General features: G+C 45.9%; 1 protein-coding gene across 1 annotated transcript; it reads left to right on the top strand.

Annotated features, from left to right (window-relative positions):
* Window positions 1–8,838: 8,838 nt before the first annotated feature.
* LOC144106328 (uncharacterized) lies at window positions 8,839–18,541 on the top strand. The gene is made up of 5 exons (XM_077639106.1): window positions 8,839–8,979; window positions 10,372–10,496; window positions 14,630–14,737; window positions 16,940–17,114; window positions 17,804–18,541. Exons 4-5 carry the CDS (start codon window positions 17,080–17,082, stop codon window positions 18,300–18,302), a joined length of 534 nt encoding a protein of 177 aa, XP_077495232.1. The 5' UTR covers window positions 8,839–8,979; window positions 10,372–10,496; window positions 14,630–14,737; window positions 16,940–17,079; the 3' UTR covers window positions 18,303–18,541.
* Window positions 18,542–19,819: the final 1,278 nt, after the last annotated feature.

Here is a 19,819-nt window from a genome sequence, read left to right as displayed (position 1 = left end):
AAGCAACCAGCAACGTCGGCGCATTCACTCTGCAATACATCTTTAATGTGGCGCATGGTTTGAGAACTGATCTTTTCAGGACAGCAAATTTGTGGGGCGGACCACTCCACTGGGCCAGTCTATGTGCCTTCAAGAACGGTGACGTCAGGGCTTGACTATATTGTTTGGCGATTAGAGCGAGACTTTGATTTGAGCTAGTTGGTTGTAGCATGACATGGTTTAGGCAAAAAGCGTACAGGCGCTAGAAGACGGAGACAGCACACACAAACAAGGCAGGACTTGGCGATTACTTCCTTTAGCAGTTCTTTGATACACGAAAGAGCAGCGGTATTACCGATACATGAAATGGGCGCCACCGCGGTGCCTGTCCGCGGCGGTCGAATCTCAATGGAGGCGAAATTCCAGAGGTCCGTGTACTGTGTGGTGTCAGTGCACATTAAAGAACCCCAGGTGGTAGAAATTTCTGGAGCCGTTCACTACAGCGTCCTCTGTAGCCTGAGTCGCTTTGGGACCTTAAACCCCCATAAACAATACACCGATACATGAAATGCTCTTTTTTTATTTCAGATGTGAGGCTGCTGGAATCATTTTGTGAAAAATAAATCATATGTGTCATTTGCCCATGTAGCGAAAGACAACGAAAACTAATGCAAGCACGATGCCGCTAGAGGTGGACTTCCACCTCCAACCAAGCTTTCATGATTTTCAAGAGAAACCGTACTGGGCATCATTCTTACGACGAGGAAAGTTCAAAAAATGGTCAATACACTTTTGTCTAAGCACACGAGAACAGATTTTGTTTCCCTGGGTATCGGTATATCATGAAGATTGTTCGGTAGAGGAGACCGCGGAAACGCTTGTCATCACTACAGATACTGCTTTGGTTTGTCGTCAGAAAAGTAAGCAAGATTCGCTAATGAAAATAAAAAAACTTGATTGCGGCTATCATGGCAGTTTGTTTCTAAACGTTTAGGTTTAGACTGATATCAGAACCTTTAGAGATTGGGCTAGTTTGTTGACATAGCCCTGCGTAGTCAGTTTGTATGCATTCATCAGCAAGAGGGGGCGGAATAACGTATAATAAATAAAAAACAAAGTTTATGGAGATTTGCACGAAGACATAATCATTCTCCCCTTATCCTCCCCTTCACGCTTGCTTATGTCACAGCGCCCGTGACGATAAGACGTAAAGTTTGCCTTTTAGAAACGCGGAAAACTACGGGGTGATGATATACTTTCCGAATACTTCGCTTATCGTCATTGCCCCAATAATTCATGCGACAGCGTGCTTCTGCTTTTTTATTCTATTGCGCATGCCCTTCGCTAGAACACCAACCCTCAAGGCGGTTATATAAGGCGCGTGAATTTCTTTTCATTCATTGATAGGTGCTCACACAGACGGCGACTTGTTGACATTTGAAAGAAATCGTGTGTGAATGCGTTCAGTGTTCTTGAGCGCATTTGGAGCCATTCTCGCGGTCGCAACGCGGAACCAAGCATCACGTATAGTGACCATGCGTCGAGCCTTCCGACACCGGCTACCAGTCGTCACTACCATGTACCTCCTCGGCCCACGGCCATTCGAGCTGGATTATAATGGAATCGAATGCCGGAACTTCGGCCGTATGGCCCGTGCAGTGATCTGCGAGAGCCGTGGAGTTGAGTTTCCCCTTCCGGTGGCGATGTGAGGAAACTACTTGAAGATGAAATCGGAGTTTCTTGATGACCCGGTGGTTCTACTCGCAAACATTCACATTACTCAAGGAAAGGAGAAGGTTAACTATTTATTTACAACATAGGTAAAAAAACGAGAAGAAACAAAGCAAGGAGAAAACTATTTACATGACTAAATCGTGGATCAGACGAATTCAGCCCCCGCTCAACCCAGAGCGCTTGGTTTTAAACCCTCTGTCTCCGCCCTTAGCAGGGACAGCAACCAATAAGATAACCAACGACCCATCTCGCCAATCAGTGGTTAGGGAAAGGAAAATAAGGTCCGCCCACTGATCAGAGATTGGGGAAAAAGGTCTGATTAAAACATTTGGGAAGGAGGTTTCGAATAACTACACAAACAACACAAATGCGACTTCCGTTCCCACGCCACCCACGGCACCACAGACGCTAGAAACATGTGCCGACGAGGCGATGACTCAGGTTGTTGACAGCAACAAAGAGAAGACAGTCGTTAAGGGAAGTAGACAGTCGTTACAGGAATAGTGGGCTTCCGGTCAATCGGCTAATATCTCGTGCGCCCCCGAAACCTCGTCATTCCCCTAACAACCACATGTCGTTAGCTGTACTTGGTTCGCGTTTTTCCCGTCGGGTCATCCCCGTGACGGTGCGGCGTAAACGAGGACGTCCGCTGCACAAAGGGGCGGCAGGGATGGGACGGGCCCCTTTGTTGGGGACTTCCAACCCCGTGGGAGCAGCTTTCCTTGCGAATACAATATCAACGAGTTCGCGGAAAGGTCAGCGAACTCCACACCTCCCAACCAAGAATGTCACGCGGACACTTGCTGTCAGTGTGACATTAAAGTCCGTCCACAAGGTTCCAAGCAGCATTGGGCACACACACATACACAGCCTCAATTCGTTCCGTGCACACAAGGTTCGGACACCAATCTGCACATTCCAGAATCCACCATGTCAGATCGGTGCGCCAAATTGGCAGAATGATTTCTAGCCACCTACATCTCGAAAAAGAAGATGTTTCCTTTTAGCTTTGTCCACAAGATTGGACCAAAATTCCAATTTATCCGGCACGGCGCCGGTTGTGAAGGCTACCGCCGCTATCGGGTATACATCGTCGTTTTCATCAAAAGCAACAAAGCTCACCAGCTCCCTCCATTCTACCAAGATTGCTGCTGCCATCGTGTCTGCGTTCTCTGCCTCTTTGAATTTCACAGTTGGGATAGGCCTGTCACCGGCTACTTCACATGCAGTTTTACATCGCTCTTCAGGTAGCGCTAGCTGCCTGTACGGCTGGCAGCCGGCATTCTCTTCAAAGAAAACCATGCCCTTAAGCAATCTTTTCTCCCATTTACCTTGACCAGCTTGCTCCCCCTCTTCTGGTAATGAGGTCTTATGCTTCATGTTTAGACTTACAGGGATGAATGCAGTATCCGAATCTCCGAGTTCCCTACCTGCTGTGAAACTCTTTGCAGTTGTCGTTGGTAACTCCCAATCTGCTGCAGACACATTTGCAGCTTCCGGATCTGCTTGAAGCTCTACTGAAGCCTCAGGTTTGTCGCTAACAGATTCGCGTGGTGTTATGAAGTGCTCTTTCAAATCAGCTTTCTCATTTTCTTCCTGCAGCTTCACCTTTTCTGGCTGCTCCAGCAGCACGGGCGTCTCAAGTGTTATCAACTTCCCTACACCTGGAGCTACATCTGCTGTCACTGCGCACAGTGTCAGCTCCAGCTGGCTAACCAACTCATCTTTGGCAGCTAGCTTACCATCACCTACAAGGAGTGTGCCCGCTATCATATCCTGATTTACCTCTTCCTCGCGCGTTCCCGCCGCTTCAGAGTTAGCTCCGACCTGCTCTTGCACAATGTTCAACTCTTGTTCACGAGAAGTCCACTCCTGCGCCTCCTGGGTCAGCTCTATATATGCTCGCTCTGACAGCGCGTGCTTCACAGAAGTTTCTAACGCCTCTCTGCCTTCAGCGATCTGTTCTGGCACGGCACACAGCGTTAGATCAGCTTGTGCTCTTTGGAGAACCACACATTCCCGTTTTGTTATTTCGTTCCCTGAATCCACACAGGCTTCAGAATGTTGACCTTCGGATTGCAAGTTGCGGCATGCGAGATCGTCAACCCTATCTGGTTGACTGAGCTTATCAACAGCCATCTCCGACTGGGAGCTTGGTTTATCAGGCGCCAGTATCTCTACCTGAGCTGCTAGTTTGCACACATCTGTCCTCACCGCGGGAACATCTTGTTTTTGCTTTGAATTCGGGCAGTCAATCATCGAGTGTCCAAATTTCATGCAGGTATAACATTGAACTGCTGCGAATAAGACCTCGCTATCAACTTTCGCCCCCTGCCTTAATTTCAATTGCATCTGTGCAAGGTTTTTCTTGTCTAGTTCAATTTGGAATTTCAAATTTTTAATTTCACTCAGCTGTTCAGCCTCCTCCTGCTCAACACGTCGCATCCTGCCCTCCTGATCATACCGTACGGCAGCCATCTCCGTTTTCCGTGCTATTGTTTCTAGCACTAAACACTACACCGACATGGTGAATTCGGAGAAAGCAGAAAGGTATCCCACCTTACTGGTTGCTCTCTGCCCCGGTGATCTCGTCGTCCTCAGTGATGACGACGGGCTCCTCGATGCGGACGACTTGAGCTCTGGATCTCTCAGCAGCTCGCTGACTCCTGCCTCGTTTGACTGGCTTGATTTGGTCGCCTGGTTACTTTTCAGCAGCTCGCTGACTCGAACCCGTTCGATGTGGACGCCTGGTTCTTTTCAGCAGCTCGCTGACTCGAACCCTCGATGGCTTGTTGTTGCCCGGCTCCTTCAGCTCCTAGCTGACTTGAGCCTCCGACGTCCTCTCGAACTCGACCCGTGATCCTGAAGCTTTCGACGTCAGTCTTGCGACGCAGCTTCACGTTTTCTCCTTTAGGACAAACAGCTTGTCCACCAACTTGTTCTTCTCACCTTCCGTCCAATGCCTTGAGTAGAAAGATGTTGCGATCCTGTGTCGACTGCGCCAGTTGAGATCCTGTGTCGACTGTGCCAGTTCAGATCCTGTGTCGACTGCGCCAGTTGAGTTTCCTATGTGCTGCGCCAGTTGAGTTTCCTGTGCCGACTGTGCCAGTTGAATTTCCGCTTTCAGGTGGTGATGTGAGGAAACTACTTGAAGATGAAATCGGAGTTTCTTGATGACCCGGTGGTTCTACTCGCAAACATTCACATTACTCAAGGAAAGGAGAAGGTTAACTATTTATTTACAACATAGGTAAAAAAACGAGAAGAAACAAAGCAAGGAGAAAACTATTTACATGACTAAATCGTGGATCAGACGAATTCAGCCCCCGCTCAACCCAGAGCGCTTGGTTTTAAACCCTCTGTCTCCGCCCTTAGCGGGGACAGCAACCAATAAGATAACCAACGACCCATCTCGCCAATCAGTGGTTAGGGAAAGGAAAATAAGGTCCGCCCACTGATCAGAGATTGGGGAAAAAGGTCTGATTAAAACATTTGGGAAGGAGGTTTCGAATAACTACACAAACAACACAAATGCGACTTCCGTTCCCACGCCACCCACGGCACCACAGACGCTAGAAACATGTGCCGACGAGGCGATGACTCAGGTTGTTGACAGCAACAAAGAGAAGACAGTCGTTAAGGGAAGTAGACAGTCGTTACAGGAATAGTGGGCTTCCGGTCACTCGGCTAATATCTCGTGCGCCCCCGAAACCTCGTCAACCCCCTAACAACCACATGTCGTTAGCTGTACTTGGTTCGCGTTTTTCCCGGCGGGTCATCCCCGTGACGGCGCGGCGTAAACGAGGACGTCCGCTGCACAAAGGGGCGGCAGGGATGAGACGGGCCCCTTTGTTGGGGACTTCCGACCCCGTGGGAGCAGCTTTCCTTGCGAATACAAGATCAACGAGTTCGCGGAAAGGTCAGCGAACTCCACACGTGGCATAGTCCAGCGCCTCCTCGCCGTTTGCGCCTTGATGCTGACGAAGTTCTCAGCCTTGCTACCAGATGCACACCTCGACGGTGACGGTGACGCAGACATACACACGCACGCACGCACGCACGCACGCACGCGTACACACGCACTGCTTTTTCGCCGAAAGAGAACTACACCGCTTACATAACTAAAGATAATCGAACCTGAAGCAGCCAGAAAGAAGCAAAGTAATGGAGAGCGCCTCAACGCCACCGCCGAGGTACAACTGACGACGGAGGCGCCCCAGCATCGAGAGCGTCGCCAACGGAGAGGCGAATGGCGCGCACCGACTACTGCTGTTTCGGACGAAGTTCTTGCTAGGAAACCCGTGCAGAATAGAGAGTGGTGGAAGCATCACTGAGGCATTCGAGAATCTTCAAACCTAGCCATCGTTTTCATTGTAAATACCGCATTTTCCCCGCTGTTTTACCATTTTCTATTTCTGTTTTGTTCGGCCCGAACTGAATGGTCACCATACGGACAGTGCGACTGGAGGTTCGTCATATGTCAACCAAGTCCGAACGAATTCTTACACAGTCGCCGAACAAAGTACGTACAGCCATTCCGTAGGACTCGCCTGTACTCCTGAAAGTGCTGTTTTTGTCGTTGTTGTTGTTGTCTCAAATACGATGGCGCATACCCATGGTGGGGGATTAGCCAGGGTTTGGCACAGATACAAAGAGAAAAAAACTCATCCAGGTTTATCTCAAGAGTAAAATGAAGAGCTAAGCTTCGGAGGCGTAAGAATGCGACTTCTTTCTCTATTGAGGTGTTTAGAACGGTGGCGAGGCAAAACGAGCAACGCTGCATGATTTGCAAGTAAATATTGTAAGCGGTGTGCTTTTTACACGCTGGTTTTTTTACAATTGCTGAAGCTTCTGAAGATGACACTTTGCTCCAACTACACTCTCTGCGCAGTACCTGCATTCTTTATTTGATATCTTGCCCTCTGATCTTGTTCTGTACTTGTGATTTCATAATAACCTTTTGTATTCTCCCCTTCCCTCTGAAGTCTTCCGCCCTGAGGGCAAAATAAATCAGTCAACTTGCTTTGGATAAGTCGATAGTGCACACTTACAATGTTAATGAAGTGGATCTTCCTCCAAAGGAATCGCTCATGAGCACACCGCCACATTTTCAACAGACTGCCCTACACTTCTTTTCTTCCTGAATTCTCACTGTGTCGTGATGTTAGAACTTCCGTATTTAGTTGGTACGTGGAAGGCAAAACAGACTACACTCCCAATATGCGATATGCTAAGGAGTGTAACATAATTATACTTGTATTAGCTTCCCACTTAGAGTCATTCACACATTTACCACATTATTGAATATCCGCGACCATATAGTATTAAGCTCCTTGGCTTTCTTCTTTCTCACTCTCTCTCTTGCTCCCGATAGAACGCATTAAACGGCGGTAAACTGTATCCATAGATGGTAGCCATTATTATTATGGCCTTATAAAACAAAATATCAGAAGTCGCATTTGGCCGCCGTGCGAGGCTTAGTAAATATACATTTAGATTGGCAAAATAAACTAAAAACGTAAGTAAAAGAAGCGCTGAAGAAGAAGAAAAACACAAGACGGGTCGCCATGATTTTGCTGCTTACTTGCGTTGGGACGCTGCTGGCTGCGATTTTCGTTGGTTTGTACCACAAGCCATGGCCTTTCGTCCTGCTGGGCATCTGGCATAGGCAAGCCGAAGACGTCCCTGGACTTCGGCGTCTAACCGCCTATCATGACCCTCGTGAGGATTCACTCATTCGAACACTTTGCATGAGGCCTTTCTAGACGTCGCGGCAATAGATAGGAAAGATTCCTGGACAGTTTACCTCTAACGCCAGTAAGGTTCTATATCAGAATCGTGTAATAACGGCAGAAACAGGAACCGTTTCTACGAAGTAAACCTTGATGTACGAGGTAGGTAAAAATAGGGGATCTCAAAGTGTTAAGTTGTTTCTTGTGTGTATAGTGCGCGCGCCCAACTGCCGCCAAATGGAGACGGACTTTCACATTTTTTTTTTGTTTTTGTGCCTAGGTCATCAGTAAAAACGAAGTCACTATTTCAGTAAGGAAGGGAGAAAGCAGACCGTCAGACCTCAAGTTTTTCCTCGCTTATGACCCACTTGTGCCGCATAAAAAAAAAGACTATGTATAGAAAGGATGGGTGTTTTCAATTTTTTTTATTTCTCGATATGCACAAATGAAATTTTTAAGTATATTAAAAATAATTTTGTGACCACTCAACCAATATTCAACTGTTATATCTTCAGAAAATTGTTTTGCAGTATATGCTTTTCTTGACAATCTTGCTAAATGGCGGCAGAGTTTAGAAAATGTGGCAGAAGGCTTGCTCAACAATCATCGCATTCCTAGCAGAGTGGTAGAGGTCGAAACGTTCTTATAATCTTGATTGCGAGAGGCATACATTTTGATTTTGAATTTTTATGTTGCAGCGTTCGTTGATATATCTAGAGTTAGAAGAAAATTTGGCACAATTAACTTATAATTCAGCATTTTGAAAAAAAAAAGTATTTATCTGCCCTGTGGTCCTAAAAAGTAATAATAATAATAATTGGTTTTTGGGGAAAGGAAATGGCGTAGTATCTGTCTCATATATCGTTGGACACCTGAACCGCGCCGTAAGGGAAGGGATAAAGGAGGGAGTGAAAGAAAAAAGGAAGAAAGAGGTGCCGTAGTGGAGTGCTCCGGAATAACTTCGACCACCTAGGGATCTTTAACGTGCACTGATATCGCACAGCACACGGGCGTCTTAGCGTTTTTCCTTCATAAGAACGCAGCCGGCGCAAGAAAATAAACGGGGTCGACATAAATTAAACTGTTCTGAAGAAACGTCCTCTGCAAGGTGATTATATCTAGGCAGAAAACCGGTAAGGAGAAAAACGCCCGTTGTGCGAACGTTTCCCCACAGTGCACAGCCACCGCGGTTCGCGGTACAATTTCTTTTCTACTTCCCCGTCTACATCAGCAGTATTTCAGCAGTGTACTGAGCTTTGTAGGCGTTTAGAAAAGCGAGCAGCAGTGAAGCCTAATTACTCTCACCTGTTGCCAGATTCTGAATAGCGCAACTGCGCTATTACTTTGCAGCACAAGTAGCGGCACCTTTACCACCCACCTTTGACTACGTCCACGAAGCCACCGGGCGAGTCGATTTTCGCAGCTTCGAGAGCGTCACCCAAGCCCTCCGGGTGGTTCACTCTGCGAAGGAAGCCATCCCTGTCGAGTCTCTGACGATCATCGTGCCACTGCTGCTCAGCCTGGTCCTGACGGGGTGCTTGTGAGCCTTCTGACATTTCGCGTGGGGAACGCTATCCGGAGACCGTTTAATGAATTCAACGTAAAAAAATCGGTAACTTTTTTTTGAAGTGCATTACCAATTCGTACAAGCTGTACTATGTCATCACAGGTAAGATTTGAAGGAAGAAAAACAAACATAAGCTTTTGGCGCTTCCTTTCAGTAAAAAAAAAAGAAGCCTATCTTGCTTGTGCTGTCGAAAGAAATATGCGTTAATTTTTAGAGCTGCTGTATATCCTTGCAAGAAGTTTACAGGTGATACACATTTGAGTGCTACACAGTCGCGGTGTATCGGGTGGGTGCTCTCCGTGATAGACAAATTTATGGCGGGCCCGAGAGATGGCGCTTCTGGCGCTAGGTGTGGAATCGGCGGCTTAGTTACGGAGCGAGTCCCTGCACGCACAGCCCCGCGCGGGTATAAGGTGCTGGTGGCAAGTTATACGCTAGAGAGGGTATCACTTTGTTTAAGCTGAGGTACCAATGTTGTTCACAGCTTCAGTTTTCTGCCTCGCATCAGGACTGAAGGTGGTCTCGCGGTGTGGCAGCCTTGGTTGCTGGGATTCCGTAGGCCATACGAGTATCCTCGACAGTAATAAGAAGAACCGGCCGGATGCAGGCATGTGTATGGTGGGCCACATAGCAACGAGAACGTTGGATGCAAAAGCGATGCTGAACTGGTGATGCTGAACAGCTGCCCCGAGTTTCGCAATTTAGGCATATACCTATAGCGTTGTGTATTAGTTTTCTTATAAAAATCTCATTACAAGCGTTTTGGAGAGGTTTCTCTAAACACGGTGTGGCGGCAAAATTCCCCCAAGCAGCTGGAGCTTTCAATTATTTTCTTCTTACTTACAGATCGCTTTAAATTGCAAGAAACTAGAAAGCCTCAAACCTTAATCATTTCTAATAGATACCCTTTACCCTGTTTTTTGAGCTCTGTATTACGAACGTCTTCCAGTAGAGATTTTTGCACGCACTCCATACATGAGTGCTCTATGTCCAGCTTGAATGGTCAACATTAAGAAGTTTGGGGGTCCCATGGAAAGAAGATGAACGCAAGAATGCTTCGCTTTAAAACTAAGATTACTTGCACATGTGATTCACTTCAGTGGAATTTGGTTTTCGACTACTCCTTGCCTATATAAGAGGCATAGCAAGGATTCTTAATTGCCGTCCAGTTATATTTGAAAATTCCCTTATATAGAAACAAATCAAATGTAAGGCATAAGACATCAGAAAGTTTAGCATACCACTAAATCTTCACCATTTAAGGTGCAAGGTTTTAGTAAATTACAAGATGTAGATAAAACCTTTAGAGTGTCCGTAATTCCCACATCGCGTCTCAAAAAAGTGTGGTCGACATCGCAGGTGGTGGTGGTACAAAAGACGCCAGTCGTCATCAACCACGTCAGTGGTTTCCCGCACATCCTGCAGAAGCAACTCGTCCCTGCACACACTTCAGGAATCTGATGAAGCAAAACACCGGCGCCCGGGTAAAGCTATACTTTAGGATTTCGCACAGCTAAGGCGTGCAGTCAGCACGAAGAAAAATAGTGCCACAAGTGAAGTACGGCTGGAAGGGGGGTCACAATTCGCGACAATTCAATACAACAGGGACACCCACAACGAGTTTAGCAGGAGAGTTCTAACTTCTTTGGCATGTGGTAGCGGCCCTATGGTTGGCAGCCATCTTTTAAGAGAAAAATTTTGCTTCACACGTTATTAGTGAAGTGTGATATAGAACTGTGATATAGCATTTCTGGGGATAGGATTTCAATGACGTCCTTATGCTGCTGTACGCTTATGCCTTTTCATATCAGACAAGCCAGTTTAGCGTGAATAAACCGTCAGCGATAGCCCAAAACTGGTTCAGCAAGTCGACACCGCTGCTTTTGACAAGATGACAAGTTGTGAACTTGTGTGCAGTCGCTCGCTGCCGGATAAACTATTGTCTACTTCCCTACCCTACCTCCCTACGCCCAGTTACACTTTCTCATGCTCTCCCACTGACCATTCTACGTGCCTGCTGCACATGTGCAGAAACAAAAAGAAATCAGCTAAGTAGCACCCAATCATTAGCAGCAGAGCACGGAAGAGGGGCGGACTAATTTCGTTGACCTTTTCTTTGCGAGGCTGCGCTCTAGATAGAAGATTCTACCGGCTACGGTATGGCTATGGCATTAGTCAATACTGCCGATTTGTTGCTCTAATTTACGACGAATAAAAGAAGAGCGACGTCTTAGCTGGTGCCGTTCAGTGTAAGCCATATGGCTGGCACTGACATGCAGGACAAATTGCGTAAACACTTTATCAGTACGAAATGACCGGCGGCGCAAACAAGGACACTAACAAGAAAGAGACACCACATGCTCACACTACCAACTGTTTATCGCGCGGAAAGGTGGCTTGTTTAAACATTCAGCTCAAGCATGTAACATCGCGTTATCGCTCCAAACCCAGCACGTGGAAAAAAAACATCAACATCAGGAAAACGAACAAGAAAATTTAACCCCTGCAGAAAAAAAAGTAACAGATTCTGATAAAAGGAATTAAAAAACTTAAAGGAGGGGGCCATCTTTTAGAAAAAACAGCGTCACACAATCGTAGCTATAGCAGAGTCCTACATGAGAAGCAAAAGTGGTCAGACACTAAAAAACCAATTACAAATAACAATCTTAGCGAAAGCAGAGTAAACAAATGAAGCAAAAGCTGTCAGAAACCGAAAAACTGCAAACACTATAAAGATAAACTCAATAAGTTCAAGTTCAAGTTCGTCTTTATTTACATCAGGAAGATGTAGGTAGGCCCGGACAGAAAAGTGATAAAAATTCACTTGAAGGAGTCCGGGCCCCTTCTACAAGGCAAAATACAACGAAAGCAACAGAGCTTGGTTAACAATGACGAGGTAGAAAAAAAAAGTTAAGAGGCGCTGCGAGCATATATTGTTAAAAGACAAAGAAAAGAACTTGTACGCCCAAAACATGAACACTAAAGCTTTTGTACGCTTTTTATAATATGACAAACTGATTGATAGAATCAAGTACACATATTTAAAAAAAAATGTTGCGTATGTCAGCACATTTATCAAAAGGGACTGAAAGTCACCGCTCTAAAGCGACAAGAATGTCACGTGGGCTACTTTTTTCCACAGATATTCCTCTACTCAGCAGCTTATTTAATACATGTGGAACTGCAAAGCGTAACATAGAACGTCCGTATTCTGTACGACAGAAGGGAACGCACCAGAATGACTGATTTCGAAATGCATATGTTGGAATAGTGGCTTTCAGGCAGGATAGTTCTAGGAACGTATACTGGTGGTAGCGTATACACTTTTTATATCTCAGTGCTAAATGATATTCATATAGGTCATGAGCTGGTGTAATCTGAAAGCGCGTGAAAAATTCTGTGTGCGCACGGTAATCGACGTTTGCTATGTGCCGGACTGCTTTCTTTTGGAGCATGAATATTTTATTTATGTTGGCCTGCGTTGTATTGCCCCATACTAAGAAACAGTAATTTAAATGAAGGAGGAACAGCGTGTTGTAAATTAGTATTTTTATTGACGTCGGAAGAAAATACCGAAATTTTGCTTGCATTCCTACACATTTCGTGAGGCGACATAGAACTATACTAACGTGAGCGTCCCAGACCATGCTCTTACTGAAAAATACTCCAAGTGTTTTGGCCGTATCTACAATATCTATAATAGAATTCCCAATGGGAAACTGATGCTCTGCCATGATCGCCCTATTTCTCGCTTGGAAAACAACTGCTTTTGTCTTTTTCGCGTTTAGTACCAGGGAGTTTGCTTCGCTCCAGTGTTTGAGGGCATCCAACGCGCTGTTAATGGTTGGGACTAGAAATTCGAGACTATTACCTTTAAAGAACATGCTAGTGTCATCTGCGTAAATTACATATTGAGGCTTATTACTTATATTAACAATGTCATTAATGTAAAGAATAAAAAGTAAAGGTCCCAATATACTTCCCTGTGGGACGCCGGTAAAAATTTTCTGAAGAGAGGAGAGTTCATTTACTATGTGCACACAATGAAAACGATGTTGAAGATATGATTCGATGAGGAGGAGTGGTGTGCCACGTATGCCGTAGGGTTCAAGTTTCTTTAGTAGTTTTTGGTGAATAAGGTGGTCAAAAGCCTATGAAAAGTCAACAAAAATTCCTATGCATATCTCTTTATTTTCAAATGCTTCGAGAATTATTTCTTTTTGTGTTAGAAAAGCTGTTTCAGTGGATCTGCCTTGATCAAATCCGTATTGAGGTGTAGACAGTAACAAAGATTCTAAAAAAAAAACTCCACAGACGGCCGCTAGAAAAGGAGGGCTGAAGAGTCGCACTGAACATGATGTCACAAAAAACTATCCAGAAATGAAACTTGATTTGTACGGAGGGATATCGAAGAGTCGCTAACACAAATGCTTCCCTTCTTTTTAATCATAAAAGCCTCAATAATTTCAGCTGCCACCTGATCGGGACTCCTGCCCAGAATCTGCAGGGGTTGCTCGTTTTCCTGATGTCAGTGCTTTTTTCCCACGCGCTGGGTTCGGAGCGATAATGCGATATCACATGCTTAAGCTGAATGTTTAAATATGCCACCTTTTCGCGCAATAAACAGTTGGTAGTGTGCGCATGTGGTGTCTCTTTCTAGTTAGTGTCCTTGTTTGCGCCGCCGTTCATTTCGTCACGCACCAGCTCTCCCCTCAGGCTGTTATTCGGAAGTTACTTTATTAGTAGTTCGTACTTTCTTGCACAATTTTTCAGACACAATATAGAGCATGGCAAGCCAGCATACATGAAAACGCACTCTTGAAAGCTGTTTTTTTTTACTTGGTTTATGGGGGTTGAACGTTCCAAAACGACTCAGGCTATGAGGAACGCCGTAGTGAAGGGCTCTGGAAATTTCGACCACCTGGGGATCTTTAACGTGCACTGACGTCGCACAGTACACGGGCCTCTAGAATTTCACCTCCATCGAAATTCAACCGCCGCTGCTGGAATCGAACCCTCCTCTTTCGGGTCAGCATCCGAGCGCCATAACCACTGAGCCAATGCGGCGTCTGCTAAGCTTCTTTGAGAGCAGGAGCAAAATCTTGCAGTTTTGGTGTACGATTCTCTTATGCTTCAAAAGGCGCGTAGCAAACACCCTAACTTGTATGTGTTTAGACACTTATGCACTCTTAATTCAATAATGAAATAATGCAAAGAGGGCATTTGTTCTTGGATGTTTGTTGAAACGTGCAAGTATTACTGTCCTTTGCTCTGTGGTAATGTGGGCCACTCAGGCACAAATCGGATAAGTGATTACACCTTATAGGTTAAAAAATCAGAGAGTGCGCTGTTTCATTGATTTATTTAATAAAGTTTAATAGCCTCTGTTATCACTGGCGATAAGAAAATTTACTTTGCCGTCTTCAAAGTCTTAATTATTATGTTCGCGGCACATTTCTGCCAGTGGTTTGAATTTTTTTTTTCTGCTTCGGGGAACGGTGTTTTCCTACCTAATGGTCGAGCTCAGTGTTATACGTTTTTTTTATCGCTATTGCAGTGAATAAACAGAACAACTTCAACAAAGACGCATGCTGTTCACTGCCGCTCTCATGTCCAGGCGGTCCTACACTGCGAAGTTACAGACTTGGTCGGCGACGCCATTCGGTGCCGATCCCGAGCGTGCAATTCCCGGCGCTCGCGAATTTTGGGCCAGCAGAGAGCACAGGTACGTTGTGTCATCGCTTTGGTCAAAGCACTGACATGTCAGCTCCTCTAAATGCCATTTCACATTTACTGGGTCGCTGTAATACCGTGTTTCATCATGTATGCAACGCGCTATAGAGTTTACTGACGAGCACAGCATGCCCATTTCATACCACGTGGCAGTGCGTGCTACCACGTAGCACCATTTCCTGCAGAACAGAGCAATACAACTTGTTTTTCGTTGTGCTGTACAATGAGAAAGTTGGGAAAGCGAAAGAAACTACAATGCCTACAGTGTGCTAGATTTACTAAAAATCAGAAAAGTTCTCTACAACGCCTACGAATTTCGGTGATGCTACAATAGCCTCTCTGCATGAGCTGGAAGCAATCCCCTTCAATTCATTGCTTTGTCAGCGGCTGCACATACGACATATGGCACGAAAGAGAAGGCTCTCGCAGGCGCTAGTGATTCTGGTTAGCTGCTCCCCTATTAAAATCGCGCCAGATTTGCAAGCGCAAGAGCATTTGCACACACATTGGCAGGCTTATCGTGATTGCTGTAGAGGTAGGCAAGTGCCAGACATGTACCGTTCTCAAATTACAAGGTATGGTTTAGTACTTCGCTTCCCGTGATTTATGATCATGCCTTCGGTTTCAACACAAACACCAGCAAATCGGGCAGTGGTGGTGGTAACTGTATCGGATCTGGTAACCAGGGTCCTCAAGACTGGTGACCATGCTGTGGAAGCCGGTCAGCCGGGTGGCTGATATAAGAGCGCAAGCGCCCAATAAACGCACTGTTACTCTGCACCTCGAGCTCAGCGGTCGTCTGCGTCGCATGCTATCTTGAACGACACATGGTGTCAGAAGTTCTTATCACGCCCATTCCCCGCTTCAACTGAGCCAGCGCAATGGAAGTACTACCGCCCCCTAATCGCCAACTGCTCTCCGAAGCGCCGGCGGAAAAGTGGAAGCAATTCAGACAGAGGATGGATTTGTACTTCAAGGCAACTTCGCATGTGAACGGTTTCGCGATTTTAATAATAATAATAATAATAATAATATTAATAATAATAATGGTTTTATTTGCGCCTAATGAATACATGGCGCGGGAGACCCGCAGTAAAAGCTGTCACAAGCGACAGCTTGACAAAGCCGGAGGCCCCCCTATACACTTGACAGCATCATAGGCGCAATGAAACGGCATGTCTCATCCAAAAACAAAATAGAACAAAACACGAAAACATCTGCAATTACAATCACTCACAAGAACTACATAAAATTATACAGAAAATGTGGTAGAATGAAGTTAGAAAGCACTTACAAAAGCAATGAAACATTCATGAGCGATGGCAATGAGTTTAGCGAAAGTAACAGATAAATTAAGCACATTTTGCTTCAAATAAAATTCAGAACAAAGTGAATACAGACAAGCGGTACAGTCAGGGTAAATAACAACGTGACAGAGTAAACAGGAAGGGCAAGCGAAGTGTCCTAGTACATGTTGAAATACCGGCGGAGTGTTTTGAACGTCACCTTTTCAAGTTGGATATGTTTGTGATTTAAATCATTTAGTAACCGGGGTAGTTTATTCTGTATTGTTTGTAGGCCGTATGTTGTGCGAAACGTCCTTACTTTCCAGAGCTCCGTGTGACGTGTCTGGCGTGTAGTAGTGTTTGGTTGTAACCTGGCTAGACGATGTAGAAATGAACTGTTGCTAGCGTTTTCATTCTTAATTGCCTTGCAAAGGATATAATCAAACAGTTTGGTAACAGGAATTATGTTGTATTTGGGAAATAGATGATACGTATGTGAATAAAACGGCAGATTTTCTATTACTCTTACAAACCTTTTCTGCAACTTGTGAAGCTTCTGCAAATTTCCGTAAGTTGTCGTACACCAAACTAAGTGACAATAATTGAGTCGGGAGGAGAATAAGGTATTATAAAGTAACAGTAAGATTTTTGGTGGTAGTAAATTGCGATTGCGGTATACTAGCCCAATTACTTGTGCTAGCTTAATTAGCATGCTGTCCACGTGGACATCCCATGACATATTCTGCTGAAAGATAACACCTAATGTCTTAATGTCGACGTAATATTGGAAACGGACCATCGACCACTGATAGCCATTTCCCAGAAGAACCTGTCAGACATGCCTCCTCGCCTGCAGCGTTTCTTTATGTGCCTCATGCCGTTCAACATTTCTCTGCTGTACGTCCTAGGGAGAGACCTTGCTCTGGCCGATGCTCTCTCAAGAATCCGATGCGACAGCGATGAGCCACCTGAAAGCGAACTAGAAAATGTGGCCACCCATGCAACGGCCGGCCTCTCCACTCTCGTCAGCGACACAACAGTCAAGCGGATGGCAAAAGAAACGAGTGAAGACGACGAGCTAAGGCGAGTCACTGAAGCCCTACAAGATGGACATAGCGTTATAGGTCAGCTAGCTCCCTTCGAAGCTCAGCTATCAAGTGTGGAAGGCGTACTGTTGCGTGATATAGAGTTGTCATTCCGAAGTCCCTAGAAAAGAAATGTTGCAGCGCCTACACGGGGGCCACTTGGGCGTCGGAAAATGCAAAGCAATGGCCAGAGTATTGATGTATTGGCCTGGTATGGCAGCAGAAATAACTGAGAAAGTTTCCAGGTGCCAAACCTGCCACCGTTTCGCTTACAAGCAACCAAGTGAACCCCTAATGCAAAGGCATTGTCCCGCATTACCGTCGGCTAGGGTAGGCGCGGACTTGTTCGAGCATTACGGAACTACCTTGCAGTCTACGATGCCTATTCCAATTACCCTGAAGTAGAGCCGCTTTCTCACACTACTAGCCACTGTGTAATAGAGGAGCTGGCCATGATATTTGCACGTCACGGCATCCCGCTTGAAGTATGCACGGACGGCGGACCACAACTTTCATCGCAGGCATTTCATGCTTTCGCAGAACAGTTTGAATTTGCCCATGTTGTTTCTAGTCCCGGTTTTCCACGCTCAAACGGTTTGGCAGAGAAAGGGATGAACTTGGTGAAATGTTTCCTCAAGAAGGCGCTATATGTGAATGAATACTTTTGGATCGCCTTCTTAATTACAGGACAGCACCACTCGAGGCCGGACAAGCCCCGTGCGAGCTACTCATGGGCAGGAGGTTAAGAGCGAGGCTGCCTGACTTCGCAGACCGTAGGGCACCAGAGGTCAAAAAGCACACCCAAGCCCACCCTCAGAGACGTCCACTAGAAGCACTCGGCGAGCATGACACCGTTAGGCTGCTCGACAAGGGAGGGTGGACCACAAAGGCCCTCGCAGAAAACGCCGTCGCCCCTCGCTCATACATGGTCCGTAAAAAAGACGTGAATCAGCTTCGTCGCAACCGTCAACATCTGCTGCGAACAAACGAAGAGTTCGACCCCTCACTGGAAACCATTCCTGACTGTACGGAAGACAGTGCTAGCGACTGTGCTTCTCTTCCAGGCTTGCGGCACCACAGGAGTCCCTGGGCAACTCGAGCCCCACGTGTGACGATCAAGCCACGGCTGCCCACACGCCTCAAGAGCATCCTGAGCCAGGGCAACATAGTCCTCTGGAAACCATGAATTCCGAGCCGGACGACGCTGGGCTTCGCCGGAGCACCCGGTTAAGGAAAAAGCCCACCCGCCTCGTGTATCAAAAGGACTTTCATCAAATTGCTTGAATCGATCTGCTGTTGTATTGTGCTAGTTTTTTTCTGTTTTTAGAGGGAGAAAGATGTATCGGATCTGGCAACCAGGGCCTTCAAGACTGGCAACCATGCTGTGCAAGCCGGCCAGCCGGGTGGCTGATATAAGAGCGCAAGCGCCCAATAAACGCACTGTTAATCTGCACCTCGAGCTCAGCGGTTGTCTGCGTCGCATGCTATCTTGAACGACACAGCAATGACTTTTATTTTCAAAAGGAATGGTGTGGCGTAGGGTACTGGAATGCTAAGACATTGCTATAGGCTGACAGACACATACACAGGAGATAGCCCTGGACCACAGATGTATGGAGTTCGCACTTTTCTTCCTTAGACAATAGCATCAAATGCGAAACACAGGGGTCTTTTTTATCTGAATGAAGAGGCTTTTACAAATATGATGATTCTGGGTCATTGAGGAAGCGCACGTACTAGGATTGTACAGGCAGCACTTGCTCAATGAGTGGTCGTTAAATTGTGACATATGATGCGCCTGGAGACCTAGAATCTTTAAAACCTCTGACACACTCTACGGCCGCTTCTAAGTCAACCGAGTTGTACTGGGTTCTTGCAGGGCGTGGTGCTTGGCTTCACAGCGCGAAGCGGACTACCAGGAGCCACGTCGTGTCGCAGGCGCGCACCAATCTTATCTATAAATTGCTACCCATTATAACACTTTATGGCTCTCTCCTTTAACTTCCGTTCCGGGGAAAGTGCTGCAGGCTAGGGTATTTTGCATCAAACTAACCTCTCTGTCTTGGGTGTCGTAAACCTTTTTCTGATCACAGTAAAATTGGGTGTGTGAAAAGCTGAACATTGAACTTCATGGCTACTTATGTTGAATAGCCGGCGACTCGAAGGAGTTGGATCAGGTTGAACGCTTCGATGTGTATGTAAACACCTGTGTAAACTGTGAATTTATAGCTTCTTCTTAGCCTGGGCTACAGGCAGCACTGATGCATGTGCTTCAGCCAGTTTTCAGTTTTTTTTATGTCGCAACCTGCGGCCCTTATTGTGCCCCAGAGCGAATGTCGTATATAACATTTCTGAAACGAGTGAGCTTGATAACACAGCTTCCACCATACTTTTGTAGGCAATTTTTACCTTCCGTAAACGTCATTTTACCACTACTTTTCTTGCATCATCTCAACATGTATAGAATAGCAAATATGGGATTCCCTGACGTTTCTGGTACTCATCTGCAACCGTTCTAGCATATCTACGAAATTTTTTGTATGTCTATGTATAAATAGCAGCGGGTATTTTTCTTGAAAAGCTTATTAGTTGGCTTCAGGACACACTCAGTTTGGGCGGAAGAAAAAAGCATCTGCCTAAACAACAAATGACGAATGGTGCCTGAAAAGATTAAGAGTTTGCGCTGAATACTTTCTTTGCTTT

Source organism: Amblyomma americanum, chromosome 1, assembly GCF_052857255.1.
Source record: "Amblyomma americanum isolate KBUSLIRL-KWMA chromosome 1, ASM5285725v1, whole genome shotgun sequence".
Taxonomy (NCBI): domain Eukaryota; kingdom Metazoa; phylum Arthropoda; class Arachnida; order Ixodida; family Ixodidae; genus Amblyomma; species Amblyomma americanum.
This window is presented reverse-complemented; position numbering and strand designations above follow the sequence as displayed.